The following is a 23,902-nucleotide window of genomic DNA, read 5'->3' on the forward strand; positions in this document are numbered from 1 at the left end:
ATTTTGCATTTGCTCTGGTGTATATGTGTGTAAATTCATTTGGAGTGAATTTATTGTAGCATAGGTTATGTTTTCCATAGTGGTATTCGCATTTACACTTGGGTGAGCTATGTATGAAAGCTTCCTTTGCTCCACATTCACCAACCTCTTAATTTTGTCACACTTTTAATTTTGTCCATCTGTTGGCTAAATAATAGATTCAGATTGTGGTTTTCATTTACATTTCCTTGGTCACCAAGGAGGGTGAGCATTTTTTCATGCTCGTTGGCTATTAAAAAAAAATTTTTTTTGAAGTACCTATTTAAGTCATTTGCCCATTTTTCTGTTGATGTATCTGAGATATTTGTGAAAATTCTTTATTTTCTATATACAAGTTTTTTGTTGGTCATATTGTTATAAATATTTTCTGTTCTATGGGTCTTGTTTCATTTTCTGTTGTCCATTTGGACTGCTTTAACAAAAATACTATAGACTGGTTGGCCTAAACAACAAGCATGGCTTTCGGTTTTATTTTTATGTGTTGCTCACAGTTTATTTCTACAGTTTTGGAGGCTGGGATGTCCAAGACACTGGCAGACTGGTTGTCTGGTGAGGAGGTGTTGCTTCTGGTTCATAGTCTGCAGTCTTTTTGCTGTGTCCTTGAGGTAACTCTCTGGAGTCTCTTTGTAAGGGCACTAATCCCATTCCTGACCACCCTCATGACCACTTCCCAAAGTTCCCACCTCTAAATACCATCACATGGGGGATTAACTTTCAACATAAAAATTTGGTGGGATATAAACTGTCTGTAGCATTCTCCTAATGGACGAATTATGAACAAATATTCTTACTTGTAACGTGGTCCTCTGTATTAATCTTTTGCTTTATGGCTATTGCTGAGATCATGAATATATGAATATATTTTGCTATATTATTTTGTAAGAGCTGTATTTGCCTTTTACTGTAGAACTATATTTACCTTTAGGTCTATAATTACCTGAGTGGTGTGTGTATAAGTGTGTGTATGTGTGTGTATGTGTATGTATGTATGTGTAGGTGAATGGATTAGGTGTATTTAGCTTTTTCCCGTATGGATAGCCTGTTGTCCTAATGCTAAATACTAAGAAAATCATTTTTTTCTTCATTCTTCTATAGTGCAACCTCTGCTATACACCAAGACTCATATATAGGAGGATCTATTTCTTGACTCTTTATTGTGTGTGATTGGTTTATTTATTTATTTTAGCTGTATGCCAGAAGCATTCTGTTTATAATGTTTCTGTGATTAAAACACTCTCAGTATCTGGTAAAGCAAGTCCTCTCCCTTTAAGACTGTCTTGATTATTCTTGGGCCTTTTTATTTCTATGTAAATTTGAGTGTAATTTGTCATAAAAAAGCCTGCTGGGTTTTTAACTAGGGTCCAAGGATGGAAGAGCACCTGGCTCCAGGGTTCCCAAATAGACCACGTTTGGCCACTCACTGCTGACAAAATTGGAAGGCAGTGAGACAGGTGACGGTGGAACAACAAAGGAGTTTATTTCTGTGAGGCCAGTGCCAGGAAGATAGTGGACTAACGTTTCAAAGACTGTCTCCAAAGTGCAGAAAGTATTTCAAGGTTTATGTAAGGGGAATGTGGGACAAAGGTTGATGGGTACATGCAACGTTGGCTGTAAAGGTCAGTCAGGTTGATCATTGTCTTCGTGTAAAAAATGTGGGGTCTTACTGGTGTCAGGGTAGTTTTCGTTCCCATTACAGGATGCTTTTGCGCATTGGGTCTTCTGCCTCAGCTGGAAAGAAGAACTTCATCAGTTAGAAAGTGCACACTAAGGTCAGAACAGAGGTAAAGTCTTCTTTCAGGTTTTTGATTGGCATTTAATTGAGTCTCGAGTTCACTTTGAATCTAATTTTTGAAAATGGTATTCTCCTCTACATATTGAGTCCTTTTTTTTTTTTTTTAAGATTTTATTTATTTATTTGGCAGACAAAGATCTCAAGCAGACAGAGAGGCAGGCAGAGAGAGAAGGAAGCAGGCTCCCTGCCGAGCAGAGAGCCCGACATGGGGCTCGATCCCAGGACCCTGGGATCATGACCTGAGCCGAAGGCAGAGGCTTTAACCCACTGAGCCTCCCAAGCGCCCTTACTTGAGTCTTTTTGAATATCTTCCAATAAAGTTTTAGTCCTTCCTAGTGACCTTTGTCTTCATTATTTGTTGCACTCATTCCTAGGTAATTTTTGTAATGCTGTTGGCATTTAATGCTATTTTTAGTTTTAAATTTAAAATCCTATCTGCTGGCATATTTTTGAAATACAGCTTCTGAATATTGATTTTTTAAAAATTCATCAACCTTGGGGTGCCTGGGTGGTTCAGTGGGTTAAAGCCTCTGCCTTTGGCTCAGGTCATGATCCCAAGTCCTGGGATCCAGCCCCGCATCCGGCTCTCTGCTCAGCAGGGAGTCGGCTTCCCACCTCACTCTCTCTGCCTGCCTCTCTGCCTACTTGTGATCTCTGTCAAATAAATAAATAAAATATTTAACAACAACAACAAAAAATTCATCAACCTTGCATAACTGTAATTAAAATGACCTATTTGTGATGTCTCTTAAGAATATAGTCGTGTTGGGGCGCCTGGGTGGCTCAGTGGGTTAAGCCGCTGTCTTTCGCTCAGGTCATGATCTCAGGGTTCTGGGATCGAGCCCCTCATCGGGCTCTCTGAGCAGAGAGCCTGCTTCCCTCTCTCTCCCTCTCTCTGCCTGCCTCTCTGCCTACTTGTGATCTCTGTCAAATAAATAAATAAAATAATAAAAAATATATATATAATCGTGTCATTGGCAAATAGTGACCACTTTGTTTCTTCCTGGTCTTTATAGTTTTCCCTACCCTTTCCCCCTTGTTTAACTGCACTGGGTAGATCCTCTAGTAAACAGTTGAATGTAAATGGTGATTGCTGGAGTCTTTTGTCTTGTTCTGATCCTGAGGTTTCACCATTAAGTATTCACCTTGAAATTTAAGTGTGATGTTAATGAATTTTTGTGTTATCGTTTATTAAATAGGTTTACATCCATTCCTAGTTGATTTAAGAATGAATGGTTTTTGCATTTATCATTTCCTTCCATTTTTGAGGTGATTATTTGATGTATATTTTTGTTTCTGTTAATAAACTGTTGATTTTTCAGATGCTTAAACCAACTTGCATTCCATGTAAAAACTCAGTTTGATCATTGATGTAGTAGTGTATTGTTTTAGGTTTTTCTCTTGTATATAAACTGCTGGGTTTGGTTTACTTTTGTTTAGGACTTTTACATCTGTTTATAACAGATTGCTGGTAGCTTTCCTTTGTCATTTTGTTCTCATTTTAGTATCAAGGTTATATTTCCCTCATGAAGTGAGTTGTAGATGATGCCTTCTTTTTCTAGACTCTGGAGTGGTTTATGAAATGTTGGCATTATTATTTATTCCTACATTTTGGTAGAATTTGCCAAAGAAACTCCAGGCTTAGAATTTTCTTTGTAGGAAGGGTTTCTTTCTTTTTTTTTTTTTTAAATATTGATTTGATTGGTTGATTGATTTGACCGACAGAGATCACAAGTAGGCAGAGAGGCAGGCAGAAAGAGTGGGAGTGAAGCAGGCTCCCTGCTGAGCAGAGAGCTCCATTCTGGGCTGATCTAATGACCCTGAGATCATGACCTGGGCTGAAGGCAGAGGCTTAACCCACTGAGCCACCCAGGCACCCCTGTAGGAAGGTTTTAAATTATAGTTCAACTTCTTTAATAGTTATAGCATTGTTCTGATTTTCTGTTTCTTTCTAGATTGGTTTGATAAATTGTATTTTTTTTTAAATTTACCTTTTTACTTAAAAATTTTATTAATATAGTCTTTTGAATGCCTGCAGTTTCCTTAGTCTTGTCTTCTTTTTCTTTCTGATAGTGGTTATTTGTGCTCTCATTGTCTTCTCCTTCCCTCTTTTTCCTCTTCTTATCTTCTTTCCCATTCACCTTTTTAAAAAAATGATTTATTCATTTATTTATTTGACAGGCAGAGATCTCAAGGAGGCCAGGAGGCAGCCAGAGAGAGAGAGAGACAGAGAGAAAGAGAGAGAGAGAGAGAGAGAGAGAGAGAGGAAGGGAAGCAGGCTCACCTCATAGCAGAGAGCCTGATGCGGGGCTCAATCCCAGGACCCCAGGATCATGACCTGAGCTGAAGGCAGAGGCTTTAACTCACTGAGCCACCCAGGTGCCCCTCCCATTCACCTTTTAATCAGTGTCACTGTACATTTATCAATCGGTCTTTCCAGTGGACTAGCGTCCCTCTTTTTAAAAAAATTTGTTTTCTGCTTCATTAATATCTGATCATATTTTCTACATTTTGGGGGGTTTATTTTGCTGTATTTTTTTTCCCCTGATTGAAGTGAAAGGTTAGCTTCTTAATTTTAAGCTTTTCAGGTGAATACATTTAAAGCTGCGACTGTCCCTCCCAATTCTGTTTTTTTATATTCAGTGTCATGTGTCTTCATCATTATTATTGAAAAATAATTTCTAACTTCCATAATGATACCCGTTTTGATGTACAGATATCCAAACGTGAGGAATTTGTGTCAAGTAGATTTAAAATAATTAAAAATAGTTTAAAAATAATTTCCAAAATATGAGGAATTTCTGGTTGTTTCAGGTTGACTTAGAACATTATTGTATTGTTGCCAAAGAATATACATTGTGTAATAGTAATATGTTGAAATTTTTTGAGACTTGCACCGTGGCCGGGAGAAAAGCCTTTGTTTTTTTTTTTTTTTTTTTTTTGGTCAGTGTTCCACCTGTGCTATAGAAGAGTATGTGATGTGTGATGTGAAGCTTTTGGTTAATGTTTTTCTCTATGTCCATCATGTTAAGTTTGTTACTCTCCTGTTGAAATCTCTAGTTTTCCTACTGGTTTTTCTCTCTGTTTGTTTCTGTCAGGTGATAGCAATATATTAAAAATTTTCACTGTGTTTATAGACATCTACTGCCACTTCTTGTCATTCTGTAAATTTTTGCTTATACTTTGATTTCATGTTATTAGGTCATCTCTTTCTGGTGAATTGAACCACCTTTTACTTTGAAGTGATTTTTTTTATTTCCAATTATACTGTTTTCTTTAAAATGCCCTTTGATATCAATATGGGTCCCCAGTTTCCTTCGAATTAAGGATTGCATGATCTTTGTAAAATCCTTTTTCCTCTCAACATTTCTGCATTGATATGTTTTAGCTGATATTCTCATAATTACATAATTACCCTGGCTTTTAAAAATCCAGTGAGATAGTGTTTATCTTTTAAATGGAATATTTTGGGGCGCCTGGGTAGCCCAGTGGGTTAAGCCTCTGCCTTCAGCTCAGGTCATGATCTCAGTCAAGGTCCTGGGATGGAGCTCGGTGTCCGTGTCCGGCTCTCTGCTCAGCAGGGAGCCTGCTTCCCCTCCTCTCTCTGCCTGCCTCTCTGCCTATTTGTGATCTCTCTCTCTGTCAAATAAATAAATAAAAATCTTGAAAAAATTAAAAAAAATGCTTTAAATGGAATATTTTAGTGTATTTACATTAATATAAATATTGTTAAATTTGCATTTCAGTACTTCTAAAACTTAGAACTCTTAAAGTTGTATTTTACTCAGTCTTTGTATCAGTTTATGTATATGCATGAGGATATTTGACAAATTTCTTTTTTATAAGATTTACTTATTTTAGAGGGAGAGAGAGAAAATGTGAGTGGGGGAGGGGGAGATGGAAAGAGAATATCAAGCAGACTCTGTGCTGACTTTGGAGCCCGACATGGGACTTGATCCCCAGGACACTGAGGTCAGGATCTAAGCTGAAACCAAGAGTTGGATTCTTTTTTTTTTTTTTTTTTAAAGATTTTATTTATTTGACAGAGAGAGATCACAAGTAGGCAGAGAGGCAGGAGAGAGGAAGGGAAGCAGGCTCCCTGCCGAGCAGAGAGCCCGAAGCGGGACTCGATCCCAGGACTCTGAGATCATGACCTGAGCCGAAGGCAGCGGCTTAACCCACTGAGCCACCCAGGTGCCCCCAAGAGTTGGATTCTTAATCGACTCTGTTCCCCAGGTAGCCCTTGACAAATTTCTTGCAAAGGAATTGCTTAGACATTAAAAATATTGGCCATTTTAGTCCTCTCTCTTTTTTTTTTTTTCGTATTTTTTGTTTCTGATTTTTTTTTTTTAAAGATTTATTTATTTATTTACTTGAGAGAGAGACAGGGAGAGAGAACATGAGCGAGGAGAAGGTCAGAGGGAGAAGCAGACTCTCCATGGAGCTGGGAGCCTGATACAGGACTCAATCCCAGGATTCCGGGATCATGACCTGAGCCAAAGGCAGTCGTCCAACCAACTGAGCCACCCAGGCATCCCTGTTTCTGATTTTTAAAAACGATTATTTGGTATTTATGAAAGAAACTTTTATTCATGTTTTTAATCTTAAGATAGATTATTTGGGCAACCAGACAGCCATGTTGAGAACTAAAACATTTTATGTTTGTGAGATATGAATATTGCAAAAGCATTCTGTGTTCTTTTCAATTTATTTTCTGGCTTGTCATTTCTGAAGAATTTCCATGTTCTTTCTTTTCTGCAGTAACTTAGCAGCTAACTGTGTAGCTTGAATTGATTTTCTTGAAAGCTTTGCTACCTCTTTTTTCTCTGGTGCTTTTGCTCAGGGAGGAGAATTGACAACACAAGTTAAAGTTTAATGTCATATAGTGTGTCAAATACAAATGTAAAGCAGCTATACTTAATGGAATGTAAACTACAGTTAATCTGATACTTCTAGTAGTAATATATTCAGTTTGAGGAGTAAAGGATGTAATTTTTTGTTAATGTTTATCTCATAAAAGTGATTTTATTTATAAACATTTCTTTTAAAAAGTATCTTCTATACAAAGGCACAGGGAAGAGATTATGTATCTTTTTGCTCTCAACACTAAAATAATTATCAGTTTATGGCTAATTTTGTTTTATCTCTACTTTCTATTATTTTGAAATACATCTGAGGCATCATATCGTTTTATTTTATTTTATTTTAATATTTTATATATTATTTATTTGATAGAGAGAGAGAAATCACAAGCAGGCAGAGAGGCAAGCAGAGGGAGAGGGAGAAGAGGCTCCCGGTTGAGCAGAGGGCCCGACTAGTGGCCCGATCCCAGGAACCTTAGATCTTGACCCCGAGCCGAAGGCAGAGGCTTAACCAGCTGATCCACCCAGGCGCCTCTGAAGCATCATATCATTTTAGATATATAGATGTTATACTGATAGAGTCTCACATTATTCAAACTTTAGTCAGGCTCATCTGGATTCTTTTCCGAACTGGGTCTCAACTTTGGTCTGTTTTTATGTTGCTTCATTTTGGCAATTATCTTGGCCAAGTTGGTTTAGCCAGAATTCTGTACTCTTAATACCCTTGGGTTAGCCCTCACCATCCTCCCAGTGATGTCCTATCACCCTGGGCTCTCTTCAGCAAGAATTCTGTTCCATCTGTTTATCCAGAATCCCCGTTACTCCCAAGTGTTTCCTCTTAGTAATTTTTCATCCACTGAACACCCCAAGCCCCTTCTCCTTGGCTATAAATTCCCACTGTTTCTTGTTGTATTGGAAATTGAGCCATATTCTGTTATTGAAATCTCTTTTCCCCTTTTGCAGTAGTCATAAATAAAATCTGTTTTTACTCTTTTTAGCTCTTGTACAGTTACATATTTCATTATGTATCTCTAAAACATAAGAATTCTTTTAAAGGCTATTATCAAATCGCTTCTTGGTCTTTTGGCTAAGATCAAGTGTAAAGGCAGTTATCACATCTAAAATATATGATTGCTTAAAATCACGTATCTTGTTTATTTTTTTCTCCAATTGTTTCATAAAAAATTGTTCTTTGAGATTGATATAACTTTAGGATCTTTTGTTTTGCTTAGTTTTAATTTCTCTAGGTTTCTTCCCTTTTTTTTTCTTACTGTGTATTTGTTGAAGAAATTATCATTTGTTTCCAAGTTTGGGTTTTCCTGATTATGTACCTGAGCAGTCATTTAATATGTTTCTCTGTTTCCTGTACTTCCTGTAAACTGGTAGTTAGATCTAAGGGTAAAAAACATTTTTTCTCTAAAGATTTTATTTTTATTTGAGAGAACATGAGAGAGGGAGACAGCACAGAGGGAGAGGGAGAAGCAGACTCTCACCGCTGAGCACAGAGGCCCACATGGGGCTCAAGGCAGGCTCAGATCCCAGGACCCTGAGACCATGACTTGAGTCAAAGGCAGACACTTAACCGACTGAGCCATCCAGGTGCCCCCATTTTTTTTTTTCTTTTGTACTTTTAATGTTGTAGATTCTTGGATCATGTGTATAGAAGGGACTTAAAGATTGAACATTGTAATATTGTAGTTATATTTGTATGGTTAGAATACCATAGTCCTCTATTTTACCTCCCTGATTTACACATCTCAGAGAGGTTGTGGTTTATCTGGAATCCCACAACAAGTTGAGGTTAGAATGGAGGGTGCATTTGGAAGTAGAAATATCTTCCCCTTCTGAATTTTTTTTTTTTTAAGATTTTTATTTATTTATTTGACAGATCACAAGTAGGCAGAGAGGCAGGCAAGCAGAGAGAGAGGAGGAAGCAGGCTCCCCACCAAGCAGAGAGCCCAATGCGGGGTTCGATCCCAGGACCCTGGGATCATGACCTGAGCTGCCCTTCTGAATTTTTAAGTCCTTTTTTATGTTGCTGCTTTAATGTTTTTGTTCTTCAGATATTCCATTCAGAATATTATCCCGCTACAAATCCCCTAGCTGTGCCTATGAATTCTTAAATTTGTCTTTTGTTCTCTTTCCACTTGATCTCCACGCTGACTATAGTTCAGTTTGTTAATCTGATAATACCTAATCTGTGTCAAAGTCCTCTTTTGCCACACCTTCAAATCTACCCTGTCCTTTTCTAAAGCCCTTTAGCCCTGAGTAATAATCCTTTGCTTTAAGAAAAAATACAGCCATGGACCATAGGCATGAGAGATTTGTTTACTTTTTTTTTTTTTTTTAAGATTTTATTTATTTGGGGTGCCTGGGTGGCTCAGTCATTTGGGCATCTGCCTTAGGCTCCGGTTGTGATCCTGGGATCAAGCCCCGCATCAGGCTCCCTGCTCAGTGGGAGGCCTGCTTCTCACTCTCCCACTCTCCCTGCTTATGTTCCCTCTCTCATTGTGTTTCTCTCTGCCAAATAAATAAAATCTTTAAAAAAGAAATAAAGATTTTATTTATTTATTAGAGAGAGAGAGCACAATCAAGGGGAGTGGCAGGCAGAGGGAGAGGGAGAAGTAGGCTCCTTTCCGAGCAGGGTAAGCCTGTCATGGGACTCGATTCTGAGACTCTGAGATCGTGACCTGAGCCGGAGGCAGTGGCTTAAAGCTGAGCCACCCCGACACCCTACTTTTTTTTTTTTTTTAAAGATTTTATTTAATTTTTTTTGGAGAGAGAGCACAAGCAGGGGGAGTGGCAGGCAGAGCAGGCAGGGGGAGTGGCAGGCTCCCCGCTGAGCAAGGAGCCCCATGTGGGACTCAATCCTAGGATCTTGAGCTGAACAGAAGGCAGCGGATTAACCAACTGAGCCACACATGTGTCCCAAGATTTGTTTACTTTTGAAAATTTTTTTTAACTTTTAGATTTATTATTACAAAAGTAGCATAATTATTAAAAATTTCAATAGTAATATATTTGCTTAAAAATTAAAACAGTGTGGAACCACATAAAGTAAAAACCAAATGTACCATGATCCTCCTCACTTCTACCTCTTTCCTTCCTCAGTGATAAGGATTATTAAGAGTTTGGTGTGCCTCATTCTAGATTTTATACAAATATAATTTATATATTATATATTCTCATACACATGTACAAAAGTTTTGTTCTTTAAAAATAATTCAAAATTTTGTGCTTATGTTCAAAGTTACTTATGTAACATGGTTAGTATATTTTATAGGGAAGGTATTCTTCCTCCTATAGTTAATGCTAGCTAGCTTTAATTTTCATTTTTCCTTTACGACTGAGTTGTAAATCAGGAAAAACAAGTTAAGAGGGGAAATACCAGGAAAATTTACAGAGAGATTTTCATTTTACATAAAGATGTGGAGCAATGAATGCTATATGGCATATATTTTTTAGAAGTCTTATAACAGTAGAATTTATATACCAAAGGACCAGAAAGGAAGACATTTATATTTAATTTAGTGAAGTTAGCTCATTGTCAAAATTTTATGTATAAAAAAAAAATCAAAATTTGGAAAATACAGAAAACAGGAAAAAAAAAACCCATCCATAGTCTTATAGTAAATTTCAATAGCCAAAATCAGAATTAGATAGAATATTCCTATTATAATATTTTATCTAGCCTATATTTCTTTCCTAGAATCCTTTTTCGTAAATCTCAGGTGACACTTTATATGAAGGGCTAGCTTTCTCTGAGGTTCAAACTTTTTGAAGTCTAAAACTTTATTTAACCTAATTTTTAAAAGAATCCCAAATAACAAATAGAATTACTCTCTTTTTACTGCCACGTGAGTGCTTTATTTCCTTCCCCTCCCCAGTTCTCACACAAATGCTTTGGCATGGAGTGGACCTTAAAGTTTGGCTCATTCAGTACTTAGGGAAACAAATTTTACAGAGACTCGTAGTCCTATGGAATTGCTTCTAACCAGTAACACATCTTAATTTAGTGGCACTGCAGCAACATAGCTATTTCGGGAGAATCTAGCCTAGAGGAATCACCTCAGAGGAACTGTAAAAATGTGAATTCAAATGAACATCAGCTTTTTTTTTTTCCTCCCCAGAATGATGGATTGAAGCAAAAAGTTACTTTCATTTCTGAATTTCATAAAAATTTAAGAGTCAGTTGGAGTATACTTTGAGACATATTTTACTCAAAGTCTTTTCTTGAAGCACAAAATCTTTGTGAGGTAGGAAAAGTAGGAAAATAGAAGAGAAAAAACTCTTACCCAGTAAATCATTTTGCATAGTTTCACAAATAATAGCTAAGTTATGGGTATATTGTTAAGTTTTCTTCTAAAAAACAAGCATGTCTTTCCTTAAAGGAAGGAAACAAGGGGCTGCTAGAGAGGATTAGGGAGATAAAACACTATTCAACTGTTAAATTACTAAAGTTTTTTAATCCACAGAAGTCTGTAGTACATTTCAGAATTAAGATTAAACCTAAAAAAAAAAAAAAAAGAATAGACTTTTAAAAACCAAGTCTCGAAGCTTTTGGTATGTATGTAAAATTTAGCACATTTTTATTATAAAAACATACAACCTTAACAGTATGTCCCTCCCATTTTTTTTTTTTTTTTACATCAGAAATGAAAAGGGGCATTGTCTATATCCAGTATTTCCTTTTCACATCTCTGTATTAAATACTTTGTGTCCCTTATATTTATCTTAAAATGGAAAATAAAGAATGTTTTTATTGTTTTGCTGTAGTTGCCATTGATGTTATAGAAGCTGTATTAAAATTCTCAAACCAGTTTTGTCTGTTTTACTTGGAGCTTAGTCATCATCATACGTAGCAGGACCTGATTAAGAAGGCTGTTCCGCCTCTAAGCCTTGCTAGATTGTAGCCACTAGCAACCAGGCTGCAATAATTTCCCTTTGATGACATCATCCACTGTGGAAGAACCCAGTTGCTTCAGCGAGTCGAACTACATACAGTTCTAACCCTCATCAAATATGGCATCTCCCTTGCCGGCTGCAGCAGGGGTGGAAGAAATGCCAGTGTTTTTTTGAGCTAGCGAGCTTTTCTTTTCTTTTTCTTCTTCTTTTTAAAAATTCTAATCATGGATGCTTCTTCCGATCCCTATTTGCCTTATGACGGGGGAGGAGACTGTATTCCCTTGAGGGAATTACATAAAAGAGGTAATACCATCCCCTTGCTGTGAATCCTCTGTTGGTATGTTTTGCATGTGGCTGGGCGGTTCTCTAGTTTAAACAGGTCCTGGATTGTCCTTTAAATATTGCAGTATGTTGTTTAGTTGCCCTGGAATGTTAGTAAGGGGCAAATGGAGTTTTCTGAATGGCTCTGTAGTCGTCCCTGATTGTTTTCTCTGTGCAGATTAGTACTGCTTCAGATCACATCGGACTCAGACTCGGACTCTGACTCCATCTTCTATGTGAAAATCCTCTTTCTGTTTAACTGCGAAAATGAATTAATCCGCTTTTATAGGTAACTAGAGTCATGTTAGCACCTAAAAAGTAATGTTTTTCTTCCTTGGAAAACTTACGTATTTCCTTTAATTTACACAGAGAAATCATGTGTCTGTGCACCTGTGTGTTTCAGCCAGTTACCATGTAGCCACCACCAAGTAAATTTATAGTAAAAGCTCTGCCCTCATTTTAAAACACTTTACAGTGGCAATACAGATGGACAATTTTATATTAATATTTTTCATTTAATATGTATTTCAGCTGATTAACATTAATTACATTGTTTCCTACAGGTATTTCATAAAAATTGATGATTAAAAACAATAAGGGTGATTTTTACACACCAGAATAAATAATAGTAGTTTGTAAAAGCCGGAAAAGCACCCAGCATTCATGTAAATCTTTCGGAAGGTGCTGCCTGGGTGTTCGTATAACTGATTTGTGTTAATAAAATTGCCCTTTTAAAATTTTTCTTAAACTAATCTAAAAATAGACTGGTTGGTAGTTGTTCTAGAAAAAAAATTGAACCTTAAGGAAAATCTCTTATCTTGATGATTTCATTTATGAGCCACGTTAATTTGAATTACTGCATGATAGTATAAACTCATTTTATGGTTTAACCCATATTTATTTAACTCATTATTTATGAAGCAAAAAAGGAAGTCATGATTTTCCTGAACATATTTAGCCTGCTATTTAAAATATAGTTTGTACTCTGATAATACCTTTTTTTTCCTTTTTAGTATTAAGTTCCATTAGCATTAGAAAATGTTAATGTATTCAGCAAGTATTTATTGATTACATTGTGTCTGCTAGGTACTATTTTAGGCTCTGAACAGTTGTAACATTGAATATCCTGTAGTATTCTGTTAGTGAAAGCTTACTTTTCAGATTTTGAGGAAAAATTATATGAAGATCATGTTAACATATAGTGTACGTCTCCTGCAGAGTTGCTGTTGATAAAATTTCTCTAAGTATGTATTACACTTTTAAACATTTGGGAAATATCTAAAAGCTTAGAGAAGAAAATATATTTCTCATAATCTTACCACGTAGAGGTTTTTTTGTTTTGTTTTTTAATTTTTCACTTCTTTATATGTTCATAAACTCCTCTTTTTTCTAGGTTTTCATCATTCCTTTTCTGGTAAGGATTTCTTTAAACAGGAAGCAATGTGAATGAATGGTAATAGTTCAAATGTCACAGTATTTGCTAATCAGTAATTAAACTGTAAAACAAGACAAACTGTGTTTTCTCCTCAGCTATTACAACTGTTTGTTGATGGTGATAAACCAGAAAGCCTGGGCTTGGGAAATTTTAATTCTCAGTGTTAAGCTTGACATTCTTTGAACTTACTATGGACTCACCTCTATATGAGATATGCAAATAATAAGAAATAAGCCAAAATTTATGTGAGCATGAGGCGTGGTTATTGATGTGATTATTACTAAAACATAAGCTTTTTGTTTCTCTTGTATTTTCATAAATAGTCTTTTAGGAATCTTGCTTAAGGTCTAAATTAGGCATGTTCTTAGCAGCCCAAATAGGTTCCTTATTCCTTGATGAGACTTACTATAATATAAGCCAATTTTTTTGAAGTTAACATTGTGTCTTTGTAGCGCAGATCAGTCAGTTATTAGGCTCACTTGACTGTACTGTGGTATCCTGATATCTACAGATAAGAGGTTATTTGTTTTCCATAATTTGTGACCTACTGTAGCCATGGGTCAACACAAAGGAACTGGAGATGTAGAAACAAGCAGCTGGCATAAATCAAGAAAACTGAATCACCTTGCTTAGGAGGACAAAATTATAATGACTAGAAATAGGCTGATGGAGAATGAAGAGGCAGCTAATCAAAATGTAAAATTATAAAGGATATCAATAAAGTAAACATGAATCTGTTACTGAATCTCTCAGTGCTAGAGTTAGGGACTACCTTTGTGGAGTAAATAAAATTCAGTTCTAATTTTCAAGGTGAGGTGGTAGATGATGAAGCTTCCTACTTAAGTTTCTGTCTGATAATATATAGACTGGAAATTAAGTAAATTAAACATAGAATTAATTAAATGTTATTGGTAGATTAGAAATTCATATGGCATCTTAAAAATAGCCATTTTTGAGATAAATTTCCTATACAGAAACTATGACGTTTTCTCATGCAATGTCTTTTCCATTTTAATAAGGAAAAAAATTTAAAAATTTGTTGATTTGGATTATTAATTTTAATACTTGGACTTTTTCTTAATTTGTTCATGAAGTCTAAGTAATTTGGAGAGTTGAATTCTTTTCTTCTACCAGGCCTTTTTTTGGGATTTCTTTTGGACTTTGAGCCTCCTTTTACTCCATCTTTAAAAATTATTTGAATATTAAATGTTTCGTTCAAGTATTTATTGAGTTCTGTTAGGTGCTATGGAGAATGCTGGTGGTAGTAACTGTAATATTAATAATAGCTAATACTTAGTTTGGAATTTACTGTTTGCCAGATATTTTTGTAAGAGCTTTAGGTATATTCATTCATGTGTACAAATCATTTAATTCCTCTCATAGTCTTGTGACTTAGATACTGTTAGAATCCCCATTTTCCTGTTGATAAAACTGAGGTAAAGAAATCATAAAGAGTAGTCAGGGTTCAATCCAAATGATATGGTTTATCCTCCAATTGTGGGGAAATACTTCTTCTTACTAGGTATATCCCTGTAATTCTTGACATTTGAAGCTTGGCAGGGGCATAAGAAAGCTTCCCAAGTTTAAAAACAAAAAAAGCCAAAGCCCATGGAAATTAATCAATTTCTGGGGAATGGTATAGAGTGCATGGTCTGTGGGATTTTAGGGGAGGAAGATATCAGTCTTCTTTTGACAAGTGCGATCTATCATAGTAGTCCCAAGTGCTTAAGTACACAAGGGAATTTGATAGGACATTCCTGGTAGAAAGGATAGAATGAATAAATGCTCTGATGGGAGTAAATTCGTAGTTATGTTGTTTCCTGATTAGTTTTTATCAGCAGGTCAGTTAAGGGAGGCAGTATAGGTAGGCAGAAAAGTGCTGGATTCTAGAGGAGATTGAATGCCAGACAGATGATGGTCTTAAAGCACAAAACGTGGGGACTTCCTATTGAAATAAATGTTTGGAGTCTTAATTTTCTCCCTGAAGTCATTTCGTGATATTCATTAGCTCAGAAATGTATTTGAGTAAAGCTATTATAATAGGTGAGTTTTTCATTTTTATTTCCTCCAAAATATCATTAGTTAGCATTTTCTGGCACATTATTTTGGAAATCCAGGTGTTAGGTGATATTTTTACTGCCAAAGGGTCATTCTCTAGGCTCTTTGTAAAATGATTTTAGGATCCAGGTCCTTACTGTACTTCCATTACCTCTTTTAGCCAACTAGAAAATTAATTCTCTTCTTATAAATTTATTCATCTAAGTATCTGTAAAATTAAAAGAACAAATATTCTTTATTTGATGTCAGAAACTCTTTGTAGTCTAAAACAATAGTGTAAAAAACAAAGCCTGTATTTAAATTTATTTTGCTCATGGTATCTGGATTTAAAACCTTCAATAAAATCTGGTTCATATTACATTACTATCTCTAGCTCTATTTTCTAAAAATAACTGACATTTTACTATGATTAATTTTATATCTCACTGCTTGTTAAGTCAGAAATGCTTTGTGTATCAAGATTTCAAAATGTGAGCAGATCTCCTGCCATGCAGAGTAATTTTGTAATTTTGGCTATTTTTCTGGCATTAAGGTCTCTGCTTTGTGTCTACACAAAGCCACAGGAGACTGGTGGCTTAAGTTATATTTTAAAGTTTGGTTTTGTTTTTAAATAAACATATGTTTAATTTGTAATTTTTTGGAGTCCATTACAACCTTAATTAAATAAAAAAGATTTTGTTTCTATCCTTTATTTCCCTTGCCACTTAAGAAAGCCAATTTTATGTCTTTTATTCATGTAATACACAGATTATCTTACATTCAGCGATAATAAATGAACATGGAATTTGTTTCCAATTATACAGGTGTCTTACTACCCACTTTATCATCTCTGCCTTAGGATGTAGGCTTTTTAGTTTGGGGTGGCAATGGAACAGAGAAGAAAACAGTGAATTGAGTAATGGACTCAGCATTGCTACTGACTGGTGTGTATCTTTGGTGAACTTCTTCGGAATTTGGTTTTAATGACCAAGACTTTACAACTTAAGTCCTAGTTAAATATGAGTGTGGGTGGCAGAACAAGTTTCAGGAGCATATACTTTATTCATTTATCCAGTGGACATTTGATTGACAACCTACTATGCACTTAGCACTGTACTTGCCGTTAACCTTTTTAATCTTTCATTTGGGAGTCTGCTAACATTCTGGAAATTCCACTATCAACTTACATTTACTTTCTCCTCCCTCAAGAGGATGACCATTTCTTATCACTAAGGTCACAGAGGCAAGAAAAAAAAAACACAACGGGGACTAGACTTCCTGTTCTTAATATACGGAAGAAACTGGGTACTCAGAATATGTAAAATTTTGGATTTCTGCCTGTCTTTCTTCATAATTAAAAAAAAGTGTATATATTGTGTGAATGATAGGACAGTAGTCTGCATTATGACTTTTTTTTAAAGATTTTTATTTATTTATTTGACAGAGAGAGACACACGAGAGAGGGAATAAAAGCAGAAGGAGTGGGAGAGGGAGAAACAGGCTTCCCGCTGAGCAGGGAGCCTGATGTGGGGCTCGATGCCGGGCTTGATGGGGGGCTCAATCCCAGGACCCTGGGATCATGACCTGAGCCGAAGGCAGACACTTAAATGACTGAGCCACCCAGGCACCCCTGCATTATGACTTTAAATGCCAGGGATCACATCTCCCCCATCTTTTGAGATGGACACTAGACATAATAAGTTCTAGTCTTAGTGAATAAATGTATATGTACTTTTTCATCCCAGCCTCTTATTTGGCTGTTCCCCTTGGAGAAAAGACTTAGGCTACTGAACACATGTGACTATGAAATTCACTAAAAAACTTAGTTTAAGGTATAGCAGGTACTTTTTTTTCAGTTCAGTTTAACAAATATTTAATAAATATAGAGTTTTCTGTGGAAAAGCAGATTATTTTATTAATGTCTATTTTTTAGTTCAGTGTTTGTTAAGTTGCAGATTTTAACATGTTGGTCATGAAATCAACTGGGTTGTGACTAGTATCAAAAAAAGAGAAAGGACATAGTAAAATATGACTTATTTGCCAAAATAAGTATCCTAAGCATTGGTTTTACTTAGGTACATATCTGTATACTTTTCTCATGTCAGTGAGAAATGTTTCTTGCTATGGGCCACAATCACAAAAGTTTGAAAAACAGTTTCTAAGTATACACCTGGAGGGGCAGTTAGCTCTCCCTGGGATAAGGTAGGCTTCTTATGGCCCACGGAATGACCTGACAACGAGAGTGGGGTGTGTTATTTTCATTAGACCCCTGTTAAAACACAGGGACATGAGTGCTGGTAACAAAGCAGTGCCCATGACTATTGTTGAAACAGTTTTTCAGTGTAGCATTTTAAATAATATAGGACAAGTGCTCTGGAACCAAAGGCAAAGAAGGATGATAACGGTGAAGGGTAGGATTGCATTAATCGTCTAAAAGCTAAGTGCACGTGCACAAGTGTTTGGGAGAAGACACTTCTTAAGAGTTCTTAACTTACTAGGGGAGAAGAGTGTCCACATATCATATAAGTATATACAGGCAGACAAACTAACTATGAAATTACTTTTTAGTCAGTATTCCGTAGTGCTAAGAAATGCCTTTGGAATGAAATTGCTTGAATGTGAATCTCTGTTAACTACTTTGTAGATATATAACCTTAACTCTCTGTGTTTTGTTTTTCTGATTTATGAAATGGAGTAATTCTTATTTCATGGGTTTGTTGTGAAAATTAAATAAGCTAATATATGTAAAGTGCCAAGAACAATATCCGGTGGGCCAAGTGCCAAGAACAGTGTAGATATTGTTTTATTGTTGTTAGATACCAGATAACTGTGTCTGGCTTCTAGGTATGAAAGATTTTTTTAAAATTCTGATGTAGTCTAGTGTTATCTGTTACCTCTTTTGTCACTTGTGCTTTGGTGTTATTTTTGCAAAACCACTGCCTAACCCAAGGTCATAAGCATTTACTCTGTTTTAAGAGTTTTATAGTTTTAGTTAGCCCTTAAGTTTATATCTATGATTCATTTTGAGTTAATTTTATGGTAGTATGAGGTACAGGTCTAGCTTTTTTCTTTTGCATGTGGATAGCCAGTTGTACCAGCATTATTTATTGAAAAGACCAACTTGTTTTTTTTGTTTGTTTAGATTACTCATACCAGTAAGTGAATTTTTGTTTACATAGGTATGTATGAATTTTTTGTACATAACTTTATAGAAGCATTTTTCATAATAGCCAAAAAGGAGGAAACAATCTAAATGTCCATCAGTGGATGAATGGATAAATAAAATGCAGAATATTCATAAGTATAATATTCACTCATAACAAGTAATAAAGTACTGATACATGCTGCAACATGCATGAACCTTGAAAACATTATGGTAAATAAAAGAACCCCAATACATAAAACTATGATTCCATTTATATAAAATGGCAAATAGGCAAATCCATATAGGCAGAAAGTAGGTTAGTAGTTGTTAGGGAATGTGGGTGGTAGAAGAGATAAAAAGTTTTGCATCTGGGGAAAAAATAAACAAGACAAAGTTCTCTTATCAATAAATTTATTTTTGCGGGACACCTTGGTGGCTCAGCTGTTTTAGGTTTAGGTCATGATCCCAGAGTCCTGGGATCAAGTCCTGCATTGGGCTTCCTGCTCAGCTGGGAGTTTATTTCTCCCTCTCCCTCTTCCTGCTTCTTTCCCTGCTTGTGCAGAAGAAATGAAATCTTCAAAAAATAAAAATAAAAAAGAAGAAATATACAGGAGAAATAAAATCTTCAAAAAAATTTTAAAAAATAGTTTTATTTTTGCAAGAAAACTGCAACTCAGTTAACAGCTCATTGATTGGATAATTTTTCCTGCCTACTGAGCTGTTTTAGTGTTGGTGATACTTGAACTATGGAAATATTGTTGATAATATTTGAATTGCAAAATATCCATTTCATAGAAAGATTGGTTATTGACCATAGATTTTAGAAACGTGTTTCTATGTCCATACAAGCTGGCCGTAATTAGTTAAATTATTTACTGAAAAATCTATAGGATTTTAGATTAGTATACAATTGTAGAATAGCTCATTGTTCAAATTTGTAAGACATTTTCCTCCCCCTTCTTTGTCATTTTGTCAGTCTTCTGGGTTAAAAATAATGCCATATGAATAATATAATGCAGCCTGGTAAAGTTTTGAATACCAGAATATTTGAGTAGAAACAGTAACTCGTGTTTGTTGATTTCCTGTTTATCAGACTTAGTATTAGATATTTTACATGATTTATTTCCAGTTTACACATCGTACTCTAAAAGTGGGTGAAAAAACCCAGTCACCACCAAGAGGTTAGTAAGTAACTTGTGCAGGGTATAGTTACATAGCTAATAGGTGGCAGAGCTGGAATATGACTTTGCTCCAAGGGAATTTCTCTACTAGGTCACTCTGCAAAGAAGGCAGTCTTTTTTCTAATCTCCCTATCATTCCTCCAGCCATTACGTAGTAGAAGGGTATTCATTGGCATCTGGTAGTCAGACCTCCAGAAACGTTTTTCAATTTTTTTCTTAAATTCAGAAACTGTTACTTTAATTTTTTTTTTTTAAGATTTTTATTTATTTATTTGACAGACAGATCACAAGTAGGCAGAGAGGCAGGCAGAGAGAGAGAGGGAAGCAGACTCTCTGCTGAGCAGAGAGCCCGATGTGGGGCTCGATCCCAGGACCCTGAGATCATGACCTGAGCCGAAGGCAGCGGCTTAACCCACTGAGCCACCCAGGCGCCCCCGAGAAACTGTTACTTTAATTAATTAATTTATTTATTTGGGGGTGGAGGGGGACTAGTACCTTAGATTGATTGTACTTTCTTATAATCCAAGTAGCAGCAGCTGTCCTATCCTTTGGAAGTGAAATCATTGAAATTAATAGACCCCCAGTGTCTTTGTATCACAGTGCTCAAGACTTACATTTCCAAGAGATAGTTTTATCAGTCTGCCTTGGATCATGTGCCTTTTTCTTAGCTGGGGAGGGGAGGACACCTTGATTGATGCTCTCACCAAGACTGTATGAAATAAGGGATAGAGAGTTCCTAAAAAAATTGGGTTCTGTTACAGAAAGAAAAGGAAGGGGTTTCTAGGTGGGTAGAAACAATAAGGGACCATTATACAAAGAAAAATCCTAATCTGAGGACAGCTCCTGGTTAATGTGGTTATTTTAAGCTTGGAGATATATCTGGTTATTGATACTCAATATCTGGGCACGTTTGAGAAAAAATGTTAAGAACAAGAAAAAAGTTAAAAATTTAAAAATTGGGAAAGAGAGTGACTAATTAGGCTCACATATGTTCATTGCATATACTGTTTGTAAAGCAAACTAACCTGGAGGTTTAACTTACAGTATGTCACAGCAGTTAATCTGAAGTACATTGAAAATGATGTGCATATGCACTTAATGATATGAGATAGTTTTTAGAAAGTATGCACAGTAATGAAGAGCTTGTAAATAAGTGTGGCTAGTATATCATCTATATTTTTTTGTTATAGGAAAATGTTAAAGACTGAAGCCAGTTGCCAGTTTAACTATTGTAACTTCTGTTTACTCAGTTCCTCTCCTTGCCTCTCCAGCAAACCTCATGTAGTCATGTAAGGATTGGTTCTTCATCTGTTCTTTTTTTCAATCCATGTCTTACTGCAGAAACTCAAACCTTTTCTTACTTAAAGCCTTTGAAACCTGGAAACCTGTCACTTAAACTCAAAGATATGGCTTTTAAAATTTTGCCTTTCTATTGATTTTAAAAGCCTAAATTTGAAACTCAGAAGCCAAAGTAATGACTCTTGTTTTCTGTGCTCTGTTGTGTATTTCTTTTCCTTCGGCAATAATTGCCTCAATAACTGGTAGAAGAAAAATGTGTGGAGAGGACAAGGAAGTAGTGTTGGGTAAGGAACCTTGGTCAGTATTTTCAAAAGGTATTCTGGTACACCTCTACCGCTCTCTTCACAGATAAGTAAATGCAAGCTGTATGCGCCTTGAGAAATGGGAAAGCCAAGCTAACTCATGTCATTTTGTGTTAATAGAGTACAACTATAAGGACAGCATTTACTGAGGACAAAGAAAGGCATACTCAGGGAAGTATGGCCTGACCACCTTTATTTCATCCCATAAACCTCTTTGTCTTATAGATTTCCCTTTCAGATATCAGCTTTAGGAAATTCGTATAATAATTTTTTAATTAACCAACCCCTGAAGTATTATTTTAGGAAAGAGAGAGATCTAGTTTATGCACATACTCATGTATGTATGTATTTAAATTTGTGCTTGTGGCATTACCTACAAGATACATGCTTCATTCATGCATAAGATGAAGTTGCGAGGTGAAGCTGGATAACTTGTACTGCATTTTATTAACACACATAAATAATTTGTATTTATCTCATTTTAATATATGTAAGTTAAACTTCAGACGAATCTAGGTTGCAGTGAACTATATACAAAGAAATGATACATTAGGAATATTTTTAAAATATTGTAATTGTTAGGACACATTATACCTTTAAAATTACTCCAGATGTGGGGTATGTAGGCACTTCTATGATTCTCTCAAAAATGAATGTTCCCTACCCAGTTTAGGATAGAAAGTTTTTCCTTTTCTCCTTCTTCATATTACTCAGATTTCCATGTTTGGCAGAACAAACTATAAAAGAAATATATGAAATGTCAAACATACTGAAATAAAAGTTTGAATTTTTTAAAATAGCCAGCTGATCTTGAATTTTATATACCACTCCTTTTATAATAATAGATTTTATTAATTAATTTTTCTAATATTGCTAAATTAAGTTTTCTATAAATGTCATTGAGTATGACATCGAGTATGATATTAATTCTTTGGTAGAATTTCTTTTTAAGTTTTCAAATACACAGTTAAAAGACAATATGGAATAAAAGATCATACAGAAAAGCGCATATATGAAAAGTTATACTCATCCTGTACAATATCTTATTTGTTATTATTATAATAGTATTGACTCTATTCCCTATGCTGTATTTTCGTTCTCCATGACTTATTTTATAAATGGTGGTTTGTTTCTCTTAATCCCTTCACTATTTTATCCACCCCCCACCCCCTTCTCCTTTGGCAGTGACCAGTTTTGTATATTTTGAGTCTGTTTCAGTTTTTTGTTTGCTTTGGGATTTAGATTCTACATATAAGTGAAATCATATGTTATTTCTTTTTCTTTTCTCTTATCTTTTCTTTCCCTCCTTCTTTCTTCCTTTCCATTTCTTTCCTTTTTCCTTTCTCCCTTTCTTTCCTTTCCTTATTTCGGATAGTGTAATACCTTCTAGGTCCATCCATGTTGTTGGAGATGATAATATCTCATTCTTTTTCATAATAGATGAATAATATTCCATTATGTATAGATACTAAAATTCCTTTATCCATTCACCTATCTATGGACACTTAGGTTACTTCCATATCTTAGCTGTTATATGTAATGCTGCAGTAAACATAAAGGTGCATTTATTTTTTCTGATTAGTATTTTCATTTTCTTTAGGTAAATACCCAGAATTGAAATTATTGGGTCATATAGTTTTTTTTTATGTTTTTGAGGATCCTTCATAATGTTTTCCATAGTGGCTCTACCAGTTGCATTCCAACAGTGCATGAAGGTTCCCTTTTTTCCACATCTTCACCACATTTGTTACTAAATTTTATCTCCTTGATACTAGTCATCTGACAGGTATGAGGTTATACCTCACTATGGTTTTGATTTGTGTTTCCCTGATGATGAGTGATATTGAGTTTCCTTCCCCAGTGTCCATAACCCAACCACCCTCTCCCTACTTCCCCTCCCCTCGGCAACCCTCAGTTTGTTTTGTGAGATTAAGGGTCTCTTATGGTTTGTCTCCCTCCTGATCCCATCTTGTTTCATTTATTCCTTTCCTACTCCCCAAACCCCCCACATTGCTTCTCAACTTCTCATATCAGGGACATCATTTGATAATTGTCTTTCTCTGATTGACTTATTTTGCTCAGCATAATACCCTCTAGTTCCATCCATGTCGTTGCAAATGGCAAGATTTCATTTTTTTTAAAATCTCTGCCTGTGTTTTAATTGGATTTTTTGGGGGGTGTTCTTTATATAATTTGGATATTAATGCCTTATGAGATATACCATTTGCAAATATCTTCTCCCATTCAGTAAGTTGCCTTTTCATTTTGTTGGTGGTTTCCTTCATAGTGCAAAAGCTTTTCAGTTTGCTGTAGTTCTTGTTGTTCACTTTTTGTTTCATTTCTCTTGTTTGTGGAGGCAGATCTCAGAAAATATTGCTAAGGCTGATGTCCAAGAGTTCACTGCCTATGGGTTTTTGTGTTTGTTTCTTTTTTCTTGTTTTAAGAGCGTTATGGTTCCTGGTCTCACATTTAGATCCTTAATCCATTTTGAGTTTATTTTTGTGTATGATGTATGAAAGAGGTCCAGTTTCATTGTTTTGCATGTAGCTTTCCAGTTTCCCCGTTTGTTGGGAGACTGTTCTTT

General features: G+C 35.5%; 1 protein-coding gene across 4 annotated transcripts in view; it reads left to right on the top strand.

Moving 5' to 3' along the window:
• Positions 1 to 23,902, top strand: part of CLCN3 (chloride voltage-gated channel 3) — a 101,966-nt gene that overhangs the window by 27,838 nt on the left and 50,226 nt on the right. Inside the window, exon 1 of one of the 4 annotated variants that reach the window (XM_059175076.1) lies at positions 11,662 to 11,901. The exons of 2 other annotated variants lie outside the window; for them this stretch is intronic. In XM_059175076.1, coding sequence (XP_059031059.1) covers positions 11,823 to 11,901 — 79 coding nt within the window. In that variant the 5' untranslated portion in view covers positions 11,662 to 11,822. Of the gene's footprint in view, positions 1 to 11,661; positions 11,902 to 23,902 lie in introns of those variants that run through there. One more of the 4 variants, XM_059175094.1, reaches the window with a different exon arrangement.

The sequence above is a fragment of the Mustela lutreola genome, chromosome 1 (genome assembly GCF_030435805.1).
Source record: "Mustela lutreola isolate mMusLut2 chromosome 1, mMusLut2.pri, whole genome shotgun sequence".
Lineage (NCBI taxonomy): Eukaryota > Metazoa > Chordata > Mammalia > Carnivora > Mustelidae > Mustela > Mustela lutreola.